Raw genomic sequence first — 22,056 nt, 5'->3', positions numbered from 1 at the left:
ACCATCTCTTCCCTGGCACTGTCTGCATTTTAGGGATATGGACATAATGTAAGTATCAGAACTTATGATTACGGTACGTGTTATCACCTGTGCAGGCAAAAGTTCAAGTTTATGGGGGACGAAAGAGAGGAGGAAAGTGTTTGAAAGTAATTTATCTTCTGAAAAATAATGGCACACTGACTTCAAAACGTAAACCAGCATATGTCTAATGACGTGCTATTCAATTGAGCTGAAAATTGGTTGAGCAAACTGAGAAAATCATGTTTGGAAGAATTACGTTCATAGTTTTTCTCTTTCTCTTGACATTTCTCTGTTATCTGCTGGGGCTCAGAAAAAAAAAAGATGCATTCTCCCCGGACAAATAGTTTTGGTTTACCGGGACCAAGTGCATTTTATGTGGATTGTCAGATTTCAAAGATTTCTCTCGACAAAGATTCTTTTGATACGAATACTCTAAATAGAGAAGCAAGCACTTTCTGTTCTTTCCCGAGAAGGAGGTGGAGGTAGAGGTGGAGCCCAGCCTCCGAGGTCCTGAAATAGTCACTATGGGGGAGAACGACCCGCCTGCCGCTGAAGCCCCCTTCTCCTTCAGATCGCTTTTTGGCCTTGACGATTTGAAAATAAGCCCTGTTGCACCAGGTAAGTGGGACCAGGTGTGATGTCTGCCCTCACCTCACCCCCCAGATACGGATGATCCATGTGGCTGAGGGTCTCTTGTAGAAATATCTCCCCATCCTCACATCCACAGGCCGCTTCCTCGTTTTTGCAGAATCCCAGAGGGAAGGGGCATTAAAAAGGACATCACTTTGTTCAGGCCTCTCTGAACAACTCCCTGGAGACAAGTGGTATTTTTCTGGATGGAAGTTTTCAGAAATTGAGGCTCCAATTTCTCCTGGGGAGTTAGGGGTCAGATCCTGGCCAGGAAATCTCTGAGCTCTCCAGGGAGTCCTAACAATCAGTGGTCACCAGCACTTCCAGAAAACTTAAAATAAGCTGGATCCCCTGAAGATATTGGATGCCTAGATTAAAATTCAACAGCAGGTGACGGAGTTGCTTCTAGCAACTAAAGGAAGGGAAGTTGTTTTGTAAGCAGGTCATAAATGCTTGGAGAAATGGTGGGTTCCTTAATACCTGGTTAGAATCCTTTTGGCAAGAACCTATCAGAACTTGTCACAGGAAGCTGCGGCTCCTGGTCCGGGATGTGGTCAGGAAGACTGAAGTGGGAGCTGAGTAGAGGGACACGTGGGGGCTCTGCTGAGGTTCCAGAAAGCACGGTGTTGGGGGGTGTCATATGATTCCTTTTAAACCACTTGGACAATTGATGTAAATGTATGTGAGGTGGGAGAACAGGTGTGAAGTAAGGGAAAAGATACACAATTTACAAATTCTTTTAAAAAATTAGCGTCGGTGCAAATGAAAGAAAAAAGTGCCCTGCTATTACCTGACCACCAACACTTAGCTGGGTTTTATATCTTCTTTATTTTCTCTGTCCCCTTGTCTATAAATACGCGTTCATCTATGTGCAGAGAGAGACATATATTGTTCCATGTGTTTTCTTGGTCTTATAAAATGCTGCCCCATTTTTAAAATAGGATTACAACTTGGCATCAAGTGCATGGCCATTTGGCATCATTTGACATATAATTGTTGCTAACACTTTATAATACATATCATATGAATACCAATAGCAGTATCCATATTCTTTTCTGCTAAGTTTTGAAAATTTCTCCATGAGTAATTCCTAGTTTCAGGAAAGAGTAAAAACTTTTCAAAACTTTTCTTTTTAAATGAGTCACTGCATTGCTCATGATAGAAATTTAGAAAATATAGTTAATCAAAAAGGTTTTTTGAAATGACCCACAATTTTATACTCTTACTCAGAGATAATGCTAGAGCACTTTATAGGTTTTCTTGCCTTTTTCCTATCCTATCAACATATCTGTATTTCCCTTTGAAAGTGACATATAAAGGGAGAACCCAGAGATATTTTGGGTTTGGTTCCAGACCACTTAATTCACCAGTTAAGTGAATATTGTAATTGAGTCATATTAATTTTTTGATTTCCTCATACATGTAAAAGTCAAACTTATTTTGTAGTGTAGTCTATTCAGTGTGTGACAGCATTATGTATAAAAACGATGTACATAATACCTAGTTAAAACTTTTGAGTTTTAGCTAAATTAAACAGTTAACTTATTTCTAAATAATGTTAGCCATTATCTGACTACACAGTGTTGCTGCAAACCTTCAATTTATGAAAACTGCAATATTGGCTGGCAAAGAGTGATAAAATGAGGTCTGCCTAGATGTTCATTGGAGGGACTGATGCTAAAGCTGAAACTGCAATACTTTGGCCACCTCATGAGACGGGTTGACTCACTGGAAAAGACTCTGATGCTGGGAAAGGTTGGGGGCGGGAGGAGAAGGGGATGACGGAGAATGAGATGGCTGGATGGCATCACCGACTTTGTGGACATGAGTTTGAGTGTACTCCGGGGGTTGGTGATGGACAGGGAGGCCTGGTGTGCTGTGATTCATGGGGTTGCGGAGAGTCGGACACGACTGACCGACTGAACTGAACTGAACTGAACTGCCTATGCTATTTGTACACTTTTGAAGCTTTTTTGAAACTTAAAAATATCATGTTCATCTTTTCATGGCATTAAGTAATTAATAGGCGGACACGACTGAGCAACCGAACTGAGGGTTGTCAAACAATGGCTCCTGGGACAAATCTGGCCCATCGTCTGTTTTTATAAATTAAGTTTTATTAGAACACAGACATCCATTTATTCACATTTTGTCTGGCTTCTGTCACGTATAGCTATAGTCTTGAGTAACGGTGAGAGGGACCAATATGGCCCATAAAGTTGAAAACATTTATATTGGGTCCTTCACAAAAAAGTTTGCCGAGTCCTCTTCTTTATCATTTTAAGCATTTCTATACCATTTGCTATTTCACCAGCTCCTTTTTGGGGGCACTTAGGCTATTTTCATGTGTCCATGTATCAATATTATCAAGGTCATTCTTTTAAGTGTACTTGTTTGTAGAGATTTGTGTACATCTCTGATGACTTTTTAGAATAAATTCCTAGAAGTGAAATTAATAGGTCAAATATTCTATCCATTTTTAAGCTTTTTAATGTGAAGTGAAAGTCACTCAGTCGTGTCTGAGTCTTTGTGACCCCGTGGACTACACAGTCCATGGAATTCTCCAGGCCAGAATACTGGAGTGGGTAGCCTTTCCCTTCTCCAGGGATCTTCCCAATCCAGGGATCGAACCCAGGTTGGCCGCATTGCAGGTGGGTTCTTTACCAGCTGAGCCACCAGGGAAGCCCAAGAATACTGGAGTGGGTAGCCTATCCCTTCTCCAGCAGGGTTTCGTGCATTGCAGGCGGATTCTTTACCAATACATATTTCCAGTTTGACTTTCATAAAGTTTACACAAATTATACTCCTGTTGACTGTTAAGTGGAGATCTATTTCTTTTCCCTTGGACTTCAGTAGGAATAATACTAATAATAATACACTGCAAAGTTGATACACAATTATGTCTAATATGCTTTTTTCTTTTTCTATCTCTGAAGTGATTGAAGGGTCTTTTGTGCTTGATTATCTTTTGTTTATCTTTTGCATTCCTTCTTTGGAGAGATACTATGCCTTTTGCTTTTTATTCCAAGCTTGCCCTCAAAGACAGAGCAAGGAGGAAGGGATGGGGCCAGAACAGGGCCACAGGGCATGTGGCTGAGGAGCTATAAAGGGGCAAATGTGAGCTGATACAAAGGTTCTAACTGAAGGAGAATCTTTGGATCTACAGGGACTTCCCTGATAGCTCAGTCGATAAAGAATCTGCCTGCAATGCAGGAGACCCTGGTTCGATTCCTGGGTTGGGAAGATCTGCTGGAGAAGGGAAAAAGCTACCCACTCCAGTAATCTGGCCTCGAGAACTAGTCCATGGGATCACAAAGAGTCGGACAGAACTGAGCAACTTTCATTTTCATTAGGGCTTCCCTGATTGCTTAGTTGGTAAAGAATCTACCTGCAATGCAGGAGACCCTGGTTTGATTCCTAGGTTGGGAAGATCCCCTGGGGAAGGGATAGGCTACCCACTCCAGTATTCTTGGGCTTCCCTTGTGGCTCAGCTGGTAAAGAATCCACCTGCAATGTGGCCAACGTGGGCTTGTTCCCTCGGTTGGGAAGATCGCTGGAGAAGCAAAAGTCTACCCACTCCAGTATTCTGGCCTGGAGAATTCCATGGACTACACAGTCCATGGAGTCGCAAAGAGTAGGACACTACTGAGCAACTTGCACTTGAATCTACAGTTAGGGCTTGCTTCCTAAATCTCACTCTTAGCTACAGAACAGTTAGAAGGATGAGCGGCCATCCCACTGACTTGTAAGTGAGACTGGAGAGTGGGCATCTCAGTGGGGAGACTGACTGGTTTGGGGCAGGCTTCCTGGGGCAGGAAGGTAGAAGGGAGGAGGCTGCTTTGCTGACAGTGAATTGGCCATCCTGGAAGGAACTGGTCTCTGACCTGGAGATAAAACCACCTTAATTATCCTAAAACCATCCATCTGTCCATCCCTTCCTCCCTCCCTCCCTTCAATCTACTAACATTTATTGAGGACTGCAGTGTGGCCACTGCTGTTCTGGGTGCTGAGAGTGCAGCCTGGAACAAGCCATCTGCTCCTTCATCCAAGGCTAAACAAAGATCATGCCAATGGTCCCTCCACCCCGCTCTGCACCCTTGGCACTAAGCCTAATGTGCTTCTCTTGTCCCCTCATTCTTCTCTCCCCCTACCTGCCCTGTGCCCTTTTCTTTTCTCCTTTCCTGTGGTTTAATCACCCCTCCTCATGTTTATTTCCGCATTCTCTTCTGTTTTGGACAACTTGGAATGCTATTGATCATTTTACAACCACAGTCTTTATTGCCAGTGGGGCCTTCCTGGGCGGCTCAGACGATAAAGAATCTGCAATGCAGGAGACGCGAGTTTGATCCCTGGGTTGGGAAGATCCCCTGGAGAAGGGAATGGCTACCCACTTCAATATTCTTGCCTGGAGAATCCCATGGACAGAGGAGCCTGGCGGGCTACAGTCCACGAGGTCACAGACAGTTGGACAGGACTGAGCAACAAACACTTTCACTTTCTTCACTTCCAAGCGCAGGCAGGGAGACTCTCCAAGAGATGGTCTGGAATGAAGGCCATCAGTGTCTGCACCCAGGACTGGTGGAGAATGACCTGCATGCCATCTGGTGACCCTCTCAAAAGTCCCAGCTCTTTCTCTCCTGAGAGCACCCTGTTTGGGTTTTACACATTGCCCTCTTCTGTAGGAAAACATCCTTGGAAGTGGGGTCCTACCTCCCCTCTGTATTCGTTTCCTAGGGCCATCAACACCACAGACTCCATGGCTTAAAACAGCAGAAATCTATCACCTCCTCATCTGGAGGTTAGAAGTCTGAAACCAAGGTGATGACAGGGCATTGCTCCCTCTAACACGTGCAGGGAAATCCTTCCTTGCCGCTTAGATTATGCTGATAATCATGCCTTCCTTGGCTTATAGATGAGTCACCCCGGTCTCTACTTTCATCTACACATGGCGTTCTGCCCGTGTCTTTTCACATTATCTTCCCTCTTCATGTATTGGTCTGTGTCTGAATTTCCCGTTTATAAGGATGCCAATCATTTTAGATTAAAGCCCATATTGATGACCTTGTTTTCATTTGATCATCTCTGTAAAGACTCTATTTCTAAATAAGATGATATTCTGAGTTATGAGGGTTTGAACATAAACATGTTAGCGTGTCAGGGGCACACAGTTAAACTCATCACATCATCCCCAAATGGAGGATGAATAGAACTGGGTTGGTGTCTGGGAGCGTAGGGCTCAAATTTTAGAGAACATGCCCCTGGTAGGCGGTCACTTCTCTGAGTCAGCTTTCTTTGGCTGGAACACTCTCTGCATTGAAGACAGGGGGAGGAATAGCTAAATTTTGTTTTCTTTCATTCATATTTGTGGTTCCATGGCCTTTTTCTCTTCCCTCCCCACTTTTTGGTTTCTAGATGCCGATGCAGTGGCTGCCCAGATCCTGTCTCTGCTGCCACTGAAGTTCTTTCCCATCATCGTCATTGGGATAATTGCATTGATATTAGCGCTGGCCATTGGTTTGGGCAGTGAGTACCATCCATTATTTAGTAGCTTCTCAAATACTTGTTAAGCATTTAGTCTCTCACAAGGTCCCCTTTCCTACCAGGGCCACTGCACAGCCTTAATTACTGGGGCAAACACTCTCTGGGTTTGCTGATTTGAGCTTTATTTGCCTGCAGGACTCTGGAGGGCCCCAGTCAGAGCCTTTGGCCATGCTGGAGGCGTTGTCACCAAGGAGCCTGCCCTGTTAGATGTGTCCAAAGGCAGCTGATGAAACTGAACCCACAGGCAGGAGGGGGTGGGAGCCGGCAGAGGAGACAAGGAGGCCATTCATGCCAGGCCAAGCCAGGTTTCAAATAAGGTGCAAGCAGCTTTTGAGAAAGTGAATCATTTGAATGGTCTCTGATAGGGGAACAACTTCTCATTTACTCCTCAATAAGGAACTCTCAGATCAGTTTAACTTTCCACGTGCTCACCATTGGGGTCTACAGTTCCCTCATTTCTCACCCAGGGTCAGAGATGACTGGAGGTAGACTGGAGGCCAGGGTCCTCACTCAGGGCTTCTTGCTCAACTGGCTCAGCCAGTCAGCCACAGCCATGCACTTTCTCTGTTGACCTTGAGTCTCCAGAGTCTAAACTCATCTTGAGTTGTGGCTTGAGGCCACTTAGGGAGACACGGTGGGGTGCAGCTGCCCCACCCTCTGGAATCCAGAATAGAAACTGGGCTGAGGGAAACAGGTGGCTGGTAGGGCTGCAGTTGCAATGCAGCTTTGATGACTCTGGAGCAAGTTCAATGCTGCGTGGCAGGTGCATGGTTGTCTGTGGGGCGCACTGAAGCAACCCTTCCTTGACACCCCCTCTCTTTTCCTTAGTCCACTTTGACTGCTCCGGGAAGTACAAGTGCCGGTCGTCTTTTAAGTGTATTGAGCTGACGGCTCGATGCGATGGGGTGTCAGACTGCAGAGACGGGGAGGATGAGTACCGATGTGGTAAAGTCATAATTTTTCACTGTAGAAGCAGGAGGACATCAGTAAGACTCAGCCTTGACCTTTCTCATCTGTGAAATGGGTCCAAGGCAATGCCATTCTCAAGGCCTGGGGCCCAACTGGCACTCACCCCAGGAGACTCTGAGCTGGGTGTTAAGGGAGGGCCTTATATGGACCTTAAATTAGGTTGGGGAGACTCCATAAGCAATTGGAAGAGACTCGGGTCCAGATGATAAGAACTGTGGCTGCCCTGTGTGGGTGGGATGCTGGTCAGGGGAAGGTCAGACTCAGCACAGGAGGGTCTGGGCTGGCTTCAGAGAAACTCTGCCAGGTCTCAGGGCCCTTCGGGGCACTAACGACCTGTCTTCCTGTGTGCCGGGCAGTCCGTGTGAGCGGCCAGAACGCTGTGCTCCAGGTGTTCACGGCTGCCACCTGGAGGACCCTGTGCGCCGAGGACTGGAAGAGTCACCATGCGACTGTCGCCTGCGCCCAGCTGGGGTTTCCAAGGTAATTCGGAGTGTCCAGCGGCAGGCAGGACACAAGCAGTGGTCACGGTGAGGGCAGACAGATGCTGTTTGTCTGGGCACCCACAGGGCGCCTCGACATCCTCATGGCAACCTCACAATGTCTGACATCACAGGTTCAAGTGCAAACCAAGGTCCCGACACACTAAGGGACATGGCGTTTGGGGGCATCTCAGGCCAGGACCCCAGATGCAAGCATTCAATAAAGAGCGTCAGAGCTGAAGACCGAACCCCCGGTGCCTCTGACCACAGATGCAGGGGAACTTCCAGCCACCACCCTGCTTGGTCCCACTTCCCAAGGAACCCCAGAGAGTCAAGTTTGAGAAGTCCGTAATTTAATGAAAGTCTAATCGTTTAAAACAGTTGTTTAGCACTAAATAGGAAAAGAACTCTTGCAGTAAAAGCTCTGCATTTCAGCACTCTGTGCTGCCCACGTGACTTTGTGCACTGGGGCGACATATTTTGGCCCTGATGCAGCCCCTCCCCTCTCCTGGCTTCTTCCTTCAGACCCCCAAGCAGCTGCCCAGGACATCTCTCTTGCTCCCCTTTGCTCCGGATTCTCAGAGTTCAAAGCCTGCAGGCTCTGAGTGCTCACACTTCCCACAGAACGTGAGCATCCCTGTTTGTACCCAAGGAAATGGGCATCAAAACCTCAGTGCTCTGAATTCAGGGACCCTGACTTGCAAAATGTGAAATATCATACTTTTAGCTCCTTTCTCCAAAGCCAGTGAAACCTGCCCTCCAGCCTGTATCCTTGAGACTTGCCTCCTCTTCTCCAGCAATGACCTGAATTCAGGAATCAGCTGCACTTCTAGGCCAATGACAACAGCAAATCACTCCCACAGTTGGCTTCAGGAATGATGTAGGCTTGACTCCTCACAGACTTGGAGGAAGCTCACACACACACACACACACACACACACACACTGCAAACACACCAGGCAATTCTTACTCACACACTACACAAACCACACACACACACTGCAAACACACCATGCAATTCATACTCAGACACTACACACCATACACATACCACATCACACAACACCGTATCTCATATACACAGACACTCTCATCAATTACACAGACACACACACAAGCCCCCCCACCATGGCTCACGGCTGAAAGCTTCCCTTGGACATGTCTGCTCCCTGGTAGGTGGTTTCTTGGCCTCACTAGGGGCCGTCCCTTCCTCTTCCTTTCTGCCTCCCCTGCCTCTCCCTCCTGGAATACTTCCCCTTCTGGAATCCTTGACCTCCTCTCCATCAAGCAGAAGGGCCCAGGGACTCCCCTCCCCGGCTCCACCCCTTCCCTGCAGCGCTCGTTCCTTTACTCACCCCTCCCCATTTGCCAGGATGGTCATTCCTTGCTCCGTCTCAGGGTAAGTCCAGGGGAAGCGTTTCCGGGCTACACCCTCCACGGTGTCCATCTTTCTTCCCTCTAAACTTGCTCTTCGCTTCCCTATCTCTTGCTCCATTCTTGTTTATTCTACTTCTCTGTTGAAAGCCCTCCTTTGAGCCCTGTGCGCTACAGCATCCCGTGTCAGAGGTCTGTGGTAAGAAGAAAAGATGGACTGACAACTCAGATTACCTGGGTGCAGATCCCAGTGCACGTGCCGCCCTGTCATGTGGCCGGTCCTCAGAATTAAGGCTAATAATAGTATCCGCTTTAGAGGGTCGCTGTGAGGTTCAAGCGCTGTTAGTGCTTCAAAGCCAGCCTGGACCACAGGGATACCCTGTAAGACTGTGGTCATGGCTATTGTTACCACTGAGACGTGGACGATTTGTGGGATTCCAGTAGCAGCCTTTGGATTCCCTTTGCATCATCCCTACTGCCCCGCCTGTAGCCCAGCTCACCTATACTGGGACCTCCATCTCGGTGACAACTGGCTCTTTGACCTGGCGCCTGCCGTATCAGCGGGTTGAGCAATACCTGGGGAGGCTGGGAGGGTCAGTGCCATGGCCTTGATTACATTTTCCTCCAAACCAAACCCGGCTGGACTTTGTATCCCATGCCTGCCACCTACCCCACCCCTCTGCATTTACAGTGACCTGATGAAATCCTGTGTGATAAGTTGGTGAGTTCAAGAGTGAAGCAAGTCGGCGACTTTGTCTTTTGCTTGTTCCACGTCCTGCTATGTCATAACTCTTCCAACACCTGATCTGAAAAAAATTATGTCCTCTTCATCATCCTCCATTGGTCTTGCAAACATTAGCCTGTCCTGGAGCTCCACAAAGCGCTCTGTCTCCTGCTCATCTCTCTGTAACAGGAGCCCCACCAGCTCTGGGCAGCCTGGGAAAATCTTCCATTCCTACCTGGGTTTCTCAGCATCCCCATTTTGGTGCCCACCTGAAAACACCCCACTGAGTTCCATATTCTGTCCCCTCTGGGACTTGCTTTAGGCAGCATCAAGGTGGGGGTCCACCTAGCTACATCAGAAAGTAGTCCTCTCTCCCGCGTGCCTGGAGCCGGGGGTGGGTGTTGGGCTTCAGGGAGCGGGCTGTCCCAGCCTCTTCCAGGTCTGAAATACCTTGCTAGGTTGACAGAAGGAAGCCACTGACGGTTTGGGAGCACACCAGGACCGTCCCTCCCACACACACAGTGTCATACCTCTGACACTGTGACTTGAGCCCAGGTTGATTTGGGGCACAGAGTGAATTCATCAGGTCTGGTCTGCATTTCAACACAATGTGCTTGCAGCTACGTGAGTTCAGACACCCTCCGAGTGGACTCGGTCGAAGAGCAGTTTCGAGAGGACTTCGTGTCCATCAATCACCTCTTGCCAGATGACAAAGTGACCGCTTTACACCACTCGGTGTACGTGAGGTTAGTGACCAGGTGGTGCTGGGTCCACTCTGTCTAGTCATGCACTGAGTTTGAGCATGAGGTTGTGTTGTCCAAGTGCAAGTTGAGGGCTTTGCCAATTTGGTTAGATAGGGTGGACGCACCAGGCTGGAGTACAGGAACTTCACCCCAAACCAGGCAGATACAGCCCAGCAGAGAAATGGAGGAAGGATGATGAAGTGGTCACCTGACGCGGGTAAGTGTGGCATTGGCTGGGCACACAGTGGGCGCTGCAGACGTGTTTGGGGAAAAGAAGGGAGAGAAGGAAGGAGGGAAAAATATTAGAAAGGAAGGAATTAAGAAACAAACTTACCTTTATTTACAAAGTACTTTAGTGTTCACCATTTGTATTACATGTTTCCCCAAATAACTTGTCAGTCAGTCAGTCAGTCGTGTCTGACTCCTTGCGACCCCATGGACTGCAGCCAGCCAGTTTCCTCTGTCCATGGAATTTCCCAGGCTAGAATACTGGGGAGGGTAGCCATTTCTTTCTCCAGGAGATCTTCTAAGGAAGGTGAAATGAGGTATCCATAAATGACAGATGCCTGAAGCTTAGACGGGTCACCTACTTGATGCAAGGAGGTACCACAGGCTTTCTGAACCCACATTCCACACTCTTACTGACTTCTTGGACCAAATCCCAAGAGGAGTATACCCTCTGCTCCTGGAAACAATAGTCTTCAGCCTGCCGTCGTGCAGTTGACAATCGCCCCCCTGGACCCACATGCAGTTTGCAGGGACAGTTCATCTCTCGGGTCCGAAAACCCTGGGCTGGTGACATTAGCTTTTTCTTGCATGATTGAATGACAGGACTGGGCTCAAGAGGCAGGAATTTACAGAGGGCTCGCAGAGTGGGTTTTCCTGTCTGTCGTGGGTGTGTCCTGGGTTGCAAGGACTTGGTGCCAGGGGACCCTGTCATGCCATCTGATGGACATTCTGCGTCCCGCAGGAGGCAGTGAAGGACATTGGGGTAAAATGGACAAGCATATGATACCAGTATATGTTTATCTAATATAGCTCTTTATATGTCTCTTATCGTTAGTTATACAAAGCCTAGAAAGACTCAACAGTGGTCACACATACACCATAATTCACTGTGGTCACCAGTTGCTAATGACTTGGCTTTTTTTTTAATAGACTAAAAGTTGAAATCTGTATTCAAGAGCAGGGGAATAGAGTTTATTTATTTATTTATTTTTAGCCCAAGATTTAAGTTAAAAAAAAAAACGTGTTTGGTTCCCAGGCCTCGGGTGTGTGAGTGCTAAGACGCTTCAGTGGTACCTGACTCTTTGAGGCCTGGGGTGTTTCATTAAGCACACTCTTTTTCCATTTTAGGGAGGGATGTACCTCAGGCCACGTGGTTACTTTGAAGTGCTCAGGTGAGAGTGGCAGGACTGCAGAGAGAAACAGATGGAAGCCTTGGCTCACAGGCTCCTGTCCCCTCTCCTTGGACCATCTGCCATCAGGCCCTTCCTCCTGGGTGCCACGTGGGAGCTCTGTGACCCCACCTGCCAGGTCAGGGGAGGCAGCCTGGAGAGACTTCTCAGCAGCAGACAGGACCACAGTGCACAGAGTTCTGTCATTCCATGGTGGCTGCAAGAGCCTGACTCACGTTTCCCCTCCCCCCACCAGAAAAGTGGGCACAGCCTGCTCTGTCCACCCCCTCAGCCCTAGCCTGGGCAGGATCCCCCTGTTTCTGGCAGGGGGCTCTTGTTGCAGGGGCTGGAGCTGAAGAAGTCAGCCCCTGCATTTGTGAGGCTCCCCAGCTCCTGGAGCGCTGTCACCATCGTGGGGACATGAGTGTCATGGGGAGGTCGATGCTAGCTCCCAGCTCTTTGCTCTAATGGGCTCTGCCCACTGCATCCCACCACACCCTGCCCATCCCCTCTCTCAGGTGACCTGCCCCCTCCTCTCCCCCGAGGCACCTGCCCCACCATTCCCTCTCCCTCTGCAGCCTGCGGTCTGAGGACCGGCTCTAGTCCCCGCATCGTGGGTGGAAACACATCCTTGCTGGCGCAGTGGCCCTGGCAGGCCAGCCTGCAGTTCCAGGGCTATCACTTGTGTGGAGGATCCGTCATCACCCCTCTGTGGGTTGTCACCGCTGCCCACTGTGTTTATGAGTGAGTTCTCCTGACCTCCTGGTGGGGGGCATCCTCATCTCCCACAGACCCCTGTCCAGTACAGGCCACATGGGGACAAGGCTGATTTGGGTGGTCAGTAGCAAGGTGGGTCAAGAAAGCATGAAAACAGACCATATCGTTTCAAGGTAATGTCCACAGACCCTCCTCACTGTGGATCCAGCTACATCAGCTGGGTGGGATTGTTAACCCCAGGATCATTTTAAGGACCTTCAGTTCTTATAGAAAAAAATATAAAGAGGGGAAGGAAACTCTCATGTATAGGAAACCCAGCAATGCAAATCCCCTAGACCTCCCTGTAGCTCATTCCCATGGACCATGTTGTGACTGAGAGAGAGAGGGACGGTGCAGGGTGGGCGGGGGGCTCCCCAGAGCAATATCTGTTAGGGGGTTTGGCATGGAAGAAAACCACAGAAAATACTTCCAAACACAGTAGCAAGTGTCCGTGTTATTTCCACCTGCCTCTATTTCGATTTCTGATAGAGAATGGGCCATTATGAAAAGGTGAGCTCATTTCTCAAATGCCCAGAGATGCAGAGATCAAGGCCTGTCTAGGGGACGCGTGGGTGGATCTGCACTTCTGCAGGGCTTTTGGGGGCATCTCCTGCCATCTCCTTAGCACTGGCTCTCGGGAGACGTGTGATCTGTGGGTGAAAGTGCTTGGGGCTCTCTCATTTCAGTCTCTACCTCCCCAAGTCCTGGACCATCCAGGTGGGCCTTGTTTCCCTGCTAGACAGTCCAGCCCCCTCCCATCTGGTGGAAAAAATCATCTACCACAGCAAGTACAAGCCAAAGAGACTGGGCAATGACATCGCCCTCATGAAGCTGGCCGGGCCTGTCACTTTCAATGGTACGTCTGGGGATCTGTCATTTTCCTGCTATCGTTTGTTTCAGGAGAATTTGAATTGCTTGTTGAAGTGTGTTGATGAAGGCTGCCTTATAATTTCCAGTAGGTAATTCCAATGTCTGATTCATTTCAGTGTTGATTGTTCTCAGCTGATTGTCTCTTTGCATTTAAGTTTTGATTTTCCTGGTTCTTGGTATGATGAGAAATTTTCAATCACATCCTGGACATTTGGGCCATCGTGTTAGGAGACAGACATCTTCAGTTTTAACAGACGGTCATCCTGTTCAAGTTTACTGTGCAGGTCCTGGTCTACTTTTGTGGGTTGTGATTCTGATGACTATTTGACTTCAGAGTCTTTGTGGTTCTAGTTTGGCCAACTTGGTTTGCCTGGGGCCGCTGAGGTCTCACTGAGACCTACCTCATTGAGCTACTTTCTTTCAGTTAGTGCCTCTTGGAGATTAAAGGGGTTTCCCCAGACCAGGCCACCTGGTCCTATGGGTGATAGAAGGGGAGACCTCAGGCCCCTGGGGACAAAGAGCTTTTCCTTGTTTGGTGCTTATTCTGATGAGGTGCTCTGCCAGTGCCACCCACCTGCCTGGTACTTTGACCTTGGCCGAGGAAGAGAAGGCCTCCGAGGCTGGCCAGCTGGCTGGGGTGGGATCTTCTCTGTGGCCCTTTCTTTATAAGCTGGAAGATACTGGGCATCACCAACTCCTGGAAATACTCAGAAATATTCTCTCACAACCAGCTTCTGAGTCTAGCAGCTCTGTTTACCCATGGACATGTCAAGTCCTATTGATTGGAGGTTTCAAAAACACCAGAAAAGTCACACAGGACAGAATTCTCCAGCTTCTTGCCATTATGACAAAGCACATGAGCCTCCACCTAAATCAGTAAAAGCCCCCTTCTCCTTCCCAAGGACTAGAGCAGCTTGGAGATCAGGTAGAGTATAACAAACACAGCCCTTGTTGGTGCAGAAACCTGGCTCAGGACCAACGGCAGGTTGGAGCTGGGAGAGTCATCAGCGTGTTTATCACACAGCACACGGAATTCTCTATGCGTCACACTCTGAGACAAATATTTCTAGAAAAACAAAGCGAAATTGTAATGGTGGTGTTCCTTTGCTAATTATGATTAATGATTCTTGGTTATAAAAAAATGAGGTGCCAACACTTGCACTTTGATAAAACTGAAAATGAGTGCCCTTGTCCACCTTTCCATTTTTGTCCTACCTGGAAAGCTTAGTTCATATCTCAGAATGTAGTCACATGAAGGCCCTGTGACAGCTTCTGGTGGAGGGCTTGTGTGATACAGCCCACATGGACAGGCAGGCTCATTGCCTCCAGATGTGTCAGGAGGGATGGGAAGACTCACAGAGCGATGTTCCATAAAGCAGTGTGCCCACAGTCTAGACCAGCAGTGGGCAGACTAGGGCCCATGGATTGAATTGGACCTTTTGCCTCCTTTTAAATAAAGTTTTATTGGCACATGGCCCACCCTGTTCACCACTGCCTGTGGCTGCTTTCAGGCTACAGTGGCAGAGGTAAGGGTTGAAATGGAGACCACATGGCCTACAGAGCCTAAAATATATACTATTTCCCTGTTTACAGAAAATATGTTGACCTCTGGTCTAGACTCACCCATGCTGCCTTGGTCTTGGGTTGAGTTGACCTGTGGTCTAGACTCACTCGTGTTGCCATGGTCTAGGGTTGTTTTAGGGCTTTGGTGGGGGAGAGGTCCCCAGTCTGAGCAAATGACCAGGGACCTGGCCTTTCTCTGGCAGACACCCCCACCCCCAGTCCCGAGAGGTAGACACTGAATGGTGGCTTTCTCAATCGGCAGCTTCCATGGCCTAAGCTCTCTTGTTTCCTCTCCAAACAGAGATGACCCAACCGGTCTGTCTGCCCAACTCCGAAGAGAACTTTCCTGATGGAAAATTGTGCTGGACATCAGGCTGGGGGGCCACAGAGGATGGAGGTCAGTGGTCTGAGATCAAGATTCTGCATCCAGTGTGCCCAGAACCAAGAGGCCCGGGTGCCCGCTCCCCTCTGGTGTCCCAGTGTGGTGTCCCCCTGACATGTCATGGTTGGGGTAGCACAAACCCTCAGCCGGATGCTGAGACAGAGAGGAGTGAGAGGCGGGGTGTGCCCTGCGGTGAGCCCAGCAGACGTGAAGGTCACGGGCCACAAACAGGTGGGGTTGCAGGGGCTCCATCCCTCTGGGTGAGGGGGCTGAGGCTGAACCACCGCAGATACGTTGTTACTTTCTGGCTGCTGCTGCAACACATGACGGCAAACTCAGAGGCTTAAAGCAACACTCGTGGACCACCTCACAGTTAGGGCCGTCGGAAGTTGTAAATCAATGTGTCTGGGTGGGGGCTGCCATCCTCCCTGAGGCTCTGGGGGAAGATCTGTGCCCCGCTTTCCAGCCTCTGTGGCCCCCATTCTCTTACTCCTGCTCCTCCTCCCCCTTTGCAGCCAGCAGCACAGTGTCCCCCAGCCTCTCTCTCCTCTCTGACCTCTGCTGCTTCCATCATCACATTTCCTTCTCTAGCCCTTTGAAGGACCCTTGGGATTACATTTAAGGTCCACCCCCCTAGGTGTCCCCATCTCAAGGTCTTATCACATCCGCAAAGGCCCTTCTGCCATGGAAGGTGGCAGGGTCCCAGGTTCCAAGGGTTGGGTCCTGGAGGACACGTTTCTGCTGACCACCCCCAGGTTCTACCCCAAGGCTGTGTGTGGGACCTTCATGAGCCTCAGTTTCCTCTGTCCCCTGGGTTCAGGGAACTAAATGGGCCAGTGTAGATCGAGTGCTTGGTCTAGGGTGGGCCCTGGGGGAGGGGTGCCTGCTGACTGTGGTTGCCCCATCCTCCTGCACTGGTGACCTTAGGGAAATGAGTGGCCCTGGGATGAAGCAGGGTCTCCCCCAGGCCACTCACTAGGGGACAGAGCTCTAAGGCTGTCTACCTTCAGGCGACCCCACCCCCAGGCAGTCATCAGAGCTCCCGGTGGGGTCTCCTCACCGCACAGACCCCCCACCCCCTTGCTCTGACCCAGGTGATGCCTCCCCGGTCCTCAACCATGCAGCCGTGCCTCTCATCTCCAACAAGGTCTGCAACCACAGGGATGTGTACGGTGGCATCATCTCACCGTCCATGCTCTGCGCTGGCTACCTGAAAGGCGGTGTGGACAGCTGCCAGGTAGGGGCACCCAATGACATCTGGGGGCCACACTGTGGGCAAGGCGACCCAGCCCTGAGGACAGACTACCGTCAGCACGTCCCTATGACCGACTAAAAAGCAAATTTACAGGGTGTGGGAAGAAGTTTGCTCAAGATATCACTCCCTTTCCTGTCTGGCCGGGCCGTGTTTACTCAACACTCCCCTCTGCCTGGGTGCTGGGCGGAGGTGGCGAGGAGGGTCTCAGAGTTTCCAGGGGGTCCAAAAGGGCAGAGGGCAGGGGAAACCAGTGAATCTAGCCTGCACAGCCACAGTGGACGAGACTCCAACACTGCCTGGTTCAGCTGAAGCCCCTGGCCAGGCAGATCCTCCCTCTGAAAGCACCCCTCTGCTCCCCATGCTGCCTTGACTTTGTGGGTTCAGGACACTGAGCCCTGGCAGGGACACAGCTGGAGGGGGACCATCCCTGAAGGACAAGGACCCCACCCTCAGGAGCGCAAATCAGTTCCAGAAGGCAGTGGGGGAGGTGGTGGATGCAGCATTATCCACGTGCTGTATTTTGTGATACAGTGAAACAGGGTCCTGTCACCAGGGCAGGGGACACATGGTGGCAATGTCTGTTCCGTGCCCTTGCCCTTTGCTCTTTCCTTGCCATCCAGGGAGACAGCGGGGGGCCCCTGGTGTGTCAGGAGCGGAGGGTGTGGAAGCTGGTGGGAGCCACCAGCTTTGGCATCGGCTGTGCCGAGGTGAACAAGCCCGGAGTCTACACACGCATCACTTCCTTCCTGGACTGGATTCACGAGCAGATGGAGGTGGGTGCAGCCCCCACGGCCCCTGCATCTCATGTTGGTGCCTATCATTCTAGCTCTAGCATCCTTTCTGTGGGCCCCCAGTCCTGCTGTCCGGAGCCAGGAAGTGACTAATTAGTTACTAATTTGTCAACTTGTCAAGCAGTGACTTTGTGCTCCTGGGTGTGAACTAGGCATGGCTAACCCCACAAGCAAGGCCATGGCAGGGTGGGCCTGGTGGGCTGGACACACACAGGGTGAGTGTGGCTGGAATGTGGAGGACCATGTACTTCTGCCAACTGGGGAAAGAGGAGGGGCGACTGAGGACCAGCCCTGGGGGTGGAGACCAGTCAAGTGGGCACGTGCGGGCATGGAGACAGGTGGGAGTGGTCTGGACTGGAAGCCCTCAGTGCCCACTGGGGGGTTTGACTTTGGGGGAACCAGGATGGGACGGAGCGTCTGGAATCAGGAGGGACCTGGGTGGCTCTGTGCCTTGGGGACCTCCCTGCGGTGGGCGTGGGAGGAGGGAGACAGGTCAGTAAGCTTGGCTTGGCAGGACCAGGGTGGGCAGGAAGAGCCCTGGAGATGGCGGGAGGAAGAACAGAGCATCCAGGGTCAGAAAGTTCCCAGCTGACTCCAGGTCCTACTAAAATGGCTTAGCGAACACGGGGTGACACCCTCCCCAGGAGCAGGAACTTCAACAGCCTGGCCTTCCACCCTATGGGCGTGCAGCAAATGTTTACCTACTCAATCGCCAGGCTGAGCCCCATGTCAGGCCTTGGACCACTTTTAAAGAACTTTGGTTTTTTGGTTTTGCTGGGGGTCTTTTGTTGTCATTTACTGAGGCAAAATATACACAATGTGAAGCTGATCATCCTAAGGTGCAAATCTGGCAGCATTCAGCCCATTCAGGATGTTGTGTTGCTGCTACCTGACCTGTACCCAGAACATTTTCATTTCCTGGAAATGAGACTCCATGAAGCAGTCACTTTGTGTTGCCAGGATCCCATCCTCTGGCGGCCAGTAATCTACTTTCTGTCCTGGGGGATCAAGACCTTTTAAAATGCTCCCTGAGACCTCAGTTGGTAAAGAATCCTCCTGCAATGCAGGAGACCCCGGTTCAATTCCTGGGTTGGGAAGATCCCCTGGAGAAGGGAAAGGCTACCCACTCCAGGATTCTGACCTGGAGAATCCTGACTATACAGTCCATGAGATCTCAAACAGTCAGACATGACTAAGTGACTTTCACTCTCTTTTCATTTAAAGCAGCTGGCTAAGATGGGCACCAAACTGCTCAAGTGCCTTGATGTCAATTTCCACTCCTTCTTCCTTGAATATTTGCCTTAAATCAGGAGGGCAGGGCTGAAGCCTGGGCCTGGGCCTGGTTAGAATTCCAGCCCTGCTGTTGTGTAGCTGTGTGCTCTCAGCCCACTGCAGGGCAGGCAGCAGACAGGCTGCGGGGGAACCTGCTGGGGCACTTTGGCTGTTAGCTGGCCACCTGGCCCAGGGCTGAGGGCCATGCAGTGCTCTTCAGCACAAAACTCAGCCTAAACCCATCACTCCCTCAGAAAACAGACATTTGAAAGCGCAGCCTCCTCACTGTAGTGGCTGCAGACAGCCTGTGAACCAAGGGGTTGAGAGCCATGTGGGGGATGGGGGAGGAGGGGCCTGTGGGAGGGAGGGGGAGGGTCATGTGGGCTGAGAGCCATGTGGACAAGGGTGGGGTGGAGGACTCTTCCCGCTCACCCAGGGAGGCTCAGAGGTGCAACCCCATGAGGATGCTCCCAGGGTCAGAGGGTCTGTGTGACGAGGCTTGTCGCAGCGGCAGGTTGAAGAAGCCTGGCTCAGTCCTGAGCTGGGCAGAGTGCAGTTCAGGTGCAGGGTTCCAAAATCACTATGGGAGCTTCTGAAGGGAGGTACCGTCATATCTTAGCCTGTGTCCCCCAGCACTGCCCTGGCTGTTGGGTCCTGGGACCATCCTCATATTAGAGGTGATGGGACCCTCGTAAGCCCCCATCCAGGTAATGAGGGGCAGAGTCTGAGTCTGACCACCTCCGAGAGCCCAGCCCCACACCCGCTGCACAGCATGGTGGCGAGTTCCAACCTGGGGTGCAGAGTGCCTCCCTCAGCTGCTTTCTAACACTGAGGGTCCCAGGACCTGTTCCAGAGGTTCTTTTCAGGCGTCTGGCGGTTCAGATGCAGGAGGTTCCAGGGCACGCTGGGGGAAGTGGAATGGTTAGAAAGGGCGCCCCTTCCTCCCAAAGCTGGAGGAGCAGGCTCTTCTGGGCAGGTGGATGGTTCCCCTGAAGCCTGGGGAGCATATCAACCAGGGCTGCCCCGGCCCCTGAAGGCCTCTGTGAGTCACATTCCCTGAAACATCTCAGGGGACAACCCAGAAGAGGCTTCCCTCCACGAGAGGTTTCCAGCAGGCCTGCTATTTTAGTTGTTTCTTTTTAACAACTACGGGAGGGCCTTCCAGTAGCTCACACACCTCGAGGGGAATCAGCCCATTTTTTTTCTCTGATGCTAAAGGTTACTGCATCATTTTTCATCCAGTAGTTTTCTCTCCCTACTGGGAGCTCGAATCATTGTTACAACTCAGAGCAGGACACTGATGCTAAAAGCTGGAAACTGGACAAGTCTCAGGTTGGAGATGGAGAAGGCGGGATGTGGCTGGTTGGAGGTGCACAGGGCAGGGAAGCTATTTCACACTTACCTGGGGTCCCCATGGAACAGAGACCAACTTTATCCCCAGTAATTGTGAACCGCTGATGCCCTCCTCAGGGCAAAATGCTGGTACTCACTTGATCTTGGGCTTCCCCAGTGGCTCAAGCAGTAAAGAATCCTCTGCAATGCAGGAGACACAAGGAAATGTGTGTTCAACCCATGGGTGGGGAAGATCCCCTGGAGGAGGAAATGGTAACCCACTGTGGTATTTTTGCCTGGGAAATCCCATGGACCCTGGCAGGTCACAGTCCATGGGGTCATAAAGAGTCAGACACGACTGGGCAAGCATTCACCTCATGCTTTATCTTAATATTGGAGAGATGACTTGACATGATGAAAATGGTAATATGTACGTTTTCATTTTTAGAGGGACCTGAAAACTTGACAAGTTAGAGGCAAGTTACCACCATGAGTTCCTGCAAGATGGAGACATTCCCATCCTTCCATGGATTCTAACAGCAGAGCCAAATGAAGGAGCATTTTTTCATTCCTCCACATCGAGAACAATTTTCTTCTATCATCTCTGACAAGCCAGAGGGGCATCAGAATAAAATGATCCTGAACCTCCTTTCTGATCTTCCTAGGAACAGAAGCAGGAACACCTCCAAAGCGCTACCTTTTCCCACTTTTCCATCTGGTTTCCTCCCTTGCAAAGCCCCTCAGCAAAGACATGTAGCCAGGACCTATAGGTATGCAGTCAGTGTAGACACAGCTGTCCACACATTTTATCCAGGTCAGAACCAAACCGATATTTTGTACTAGGATCTCCTTTACACGGGGGAGCTTATAGGTGATTATAATTTTGTAGTCTTTGGTCCTTGATGTATCATTGTCTCTTGCTTCCGAAGGACATAGACTTTCTTAGAAAGTTCATCACTCGGAGTTTATTGAATGAATCTTGATTGCTCATGTAAGCTTGATTCAAGAGGCTTAATTCCTTTGATCTGTTGGAACAGATATATTTGGAGATCAGAATCATCTCCTATTACATCAGAGTAGTCAGAAGCAGAGTAAGAAAAGAAAGGAATAAGTCAGGACCACCTAACTCCCACACAATGTTACCGAAGGCCAACTAGACAGTCTCATGTCATTAAGACACTAGGGCTTCTCTACCTCTCCATATGGGCCTGTTAAATCTCCTGCACAGCTGCAGGTTAGAGGCCCCTCCTGGTACCCACCCATCCTCTGAAGTCCCCATAACACAAGCATAACAGAGCAAGATTCCTTGGTAAGTAATCACTGTCCAGTGGTGCTTTATCACAAGTGACTTTGTTAGAATATGAATCTGTTGCTTTGCCCTGAGGCAACAGGGGGAAATATGGGTGAGTTCCAAGGAGATGAGAGAGGGGCCCTGGTGTCTGGGGAAGGGCCGGCTCCGGGTGCCTGGGGAAGGGCTGGGCCCAGGAACCTGGGGAAGGGCCGGCTCCGGAAGCCTCCTGGGCCATGTGCTAGAGGTGGGTGGAGGAAGACATGGGGGGGAGCTCAGGGCAAGCTACTAGGATGCCCTTCACTGTAGCAGAGTTCCTGCACAGGTCTCTCTACATGTCAGAAAGTGACAAGACCATTTTCATTTTGAATGTTTCTGCCCAGCTCTCTTTGAAAGCAATGGTAGCTCACAAAAGCATCTTGAGAAAGATCAACAAAACTGGAGGTATCACTCTCCTGATATCAAATACAAAGTTTCAGTCCTCAAAACAGTATGGTGCTGGCATGAAAACATATACATCAATGGAACAGAATAGATAGCCCTGAAGTAAACCCTCATTTATATGGGCAATTAATCTACAAAAAGGAGGCAAGAATATACAATGGGGGAGTGGACAATTTCTTCAGCTAATGCAAAAGAATGAAAGTGGCCTACTTTTACACCATACAC

General features: G+C 50.1%; 1 protein-coding gene across 1 annotated transcript; it reads left to right on the top strand.

The window, feature by feature from the left end:
- Positions 1-530: 530 nt before the first annotated feature.
- TMPRSS3 (transmembrane serine protease 3) lies at positions 531-20,565 on the top strand. The gene is made up of 12 exons (XM_055420672.2): positions 531-639; positions 6,064-6,174; positions 7,021-7,137; positions 7,518-7,641; positions 10,359-10,484; positions 11,838-11,881; positions 12,457-12,622; positions 13,321-13,490; positions 15,369-15,464; positions 16,544-16,686; positions 17,325-17,477; positions 20,548-20,565. Exons 1-12 carry the CDS (start codon positions 546-548, stop codon positions 20,563-20,565), a joined length of 1,362 nt encoding a protein of 453 aa, XP_055276647.2. The 5' UTR covers positions 531-545.
- Positions 20,566-22,056: the final 1,491 nt, after the last annotated feature.

The sequence above is a fragment of the Moschus berezovskii genome, chromosome 1, assembly GCF_049115385.1.
Source record: "Moschus berezovskii isolate FMDL1 chromosome 1, NW_MosBer_1.0, whole genome shotgun sequence".
Classification (NCBI taxonomy): Eukaryota; Metazoa; Chordata; class Mammalia; order Artiodactyla; family Moschidae; genus Moschus; species Moschus berezovskii.
The sequence above is the reverse complement of the archived record's forward strand: the minus strand, read 5'-3'. Positions and strand labels throughout refer to the sequence as shown.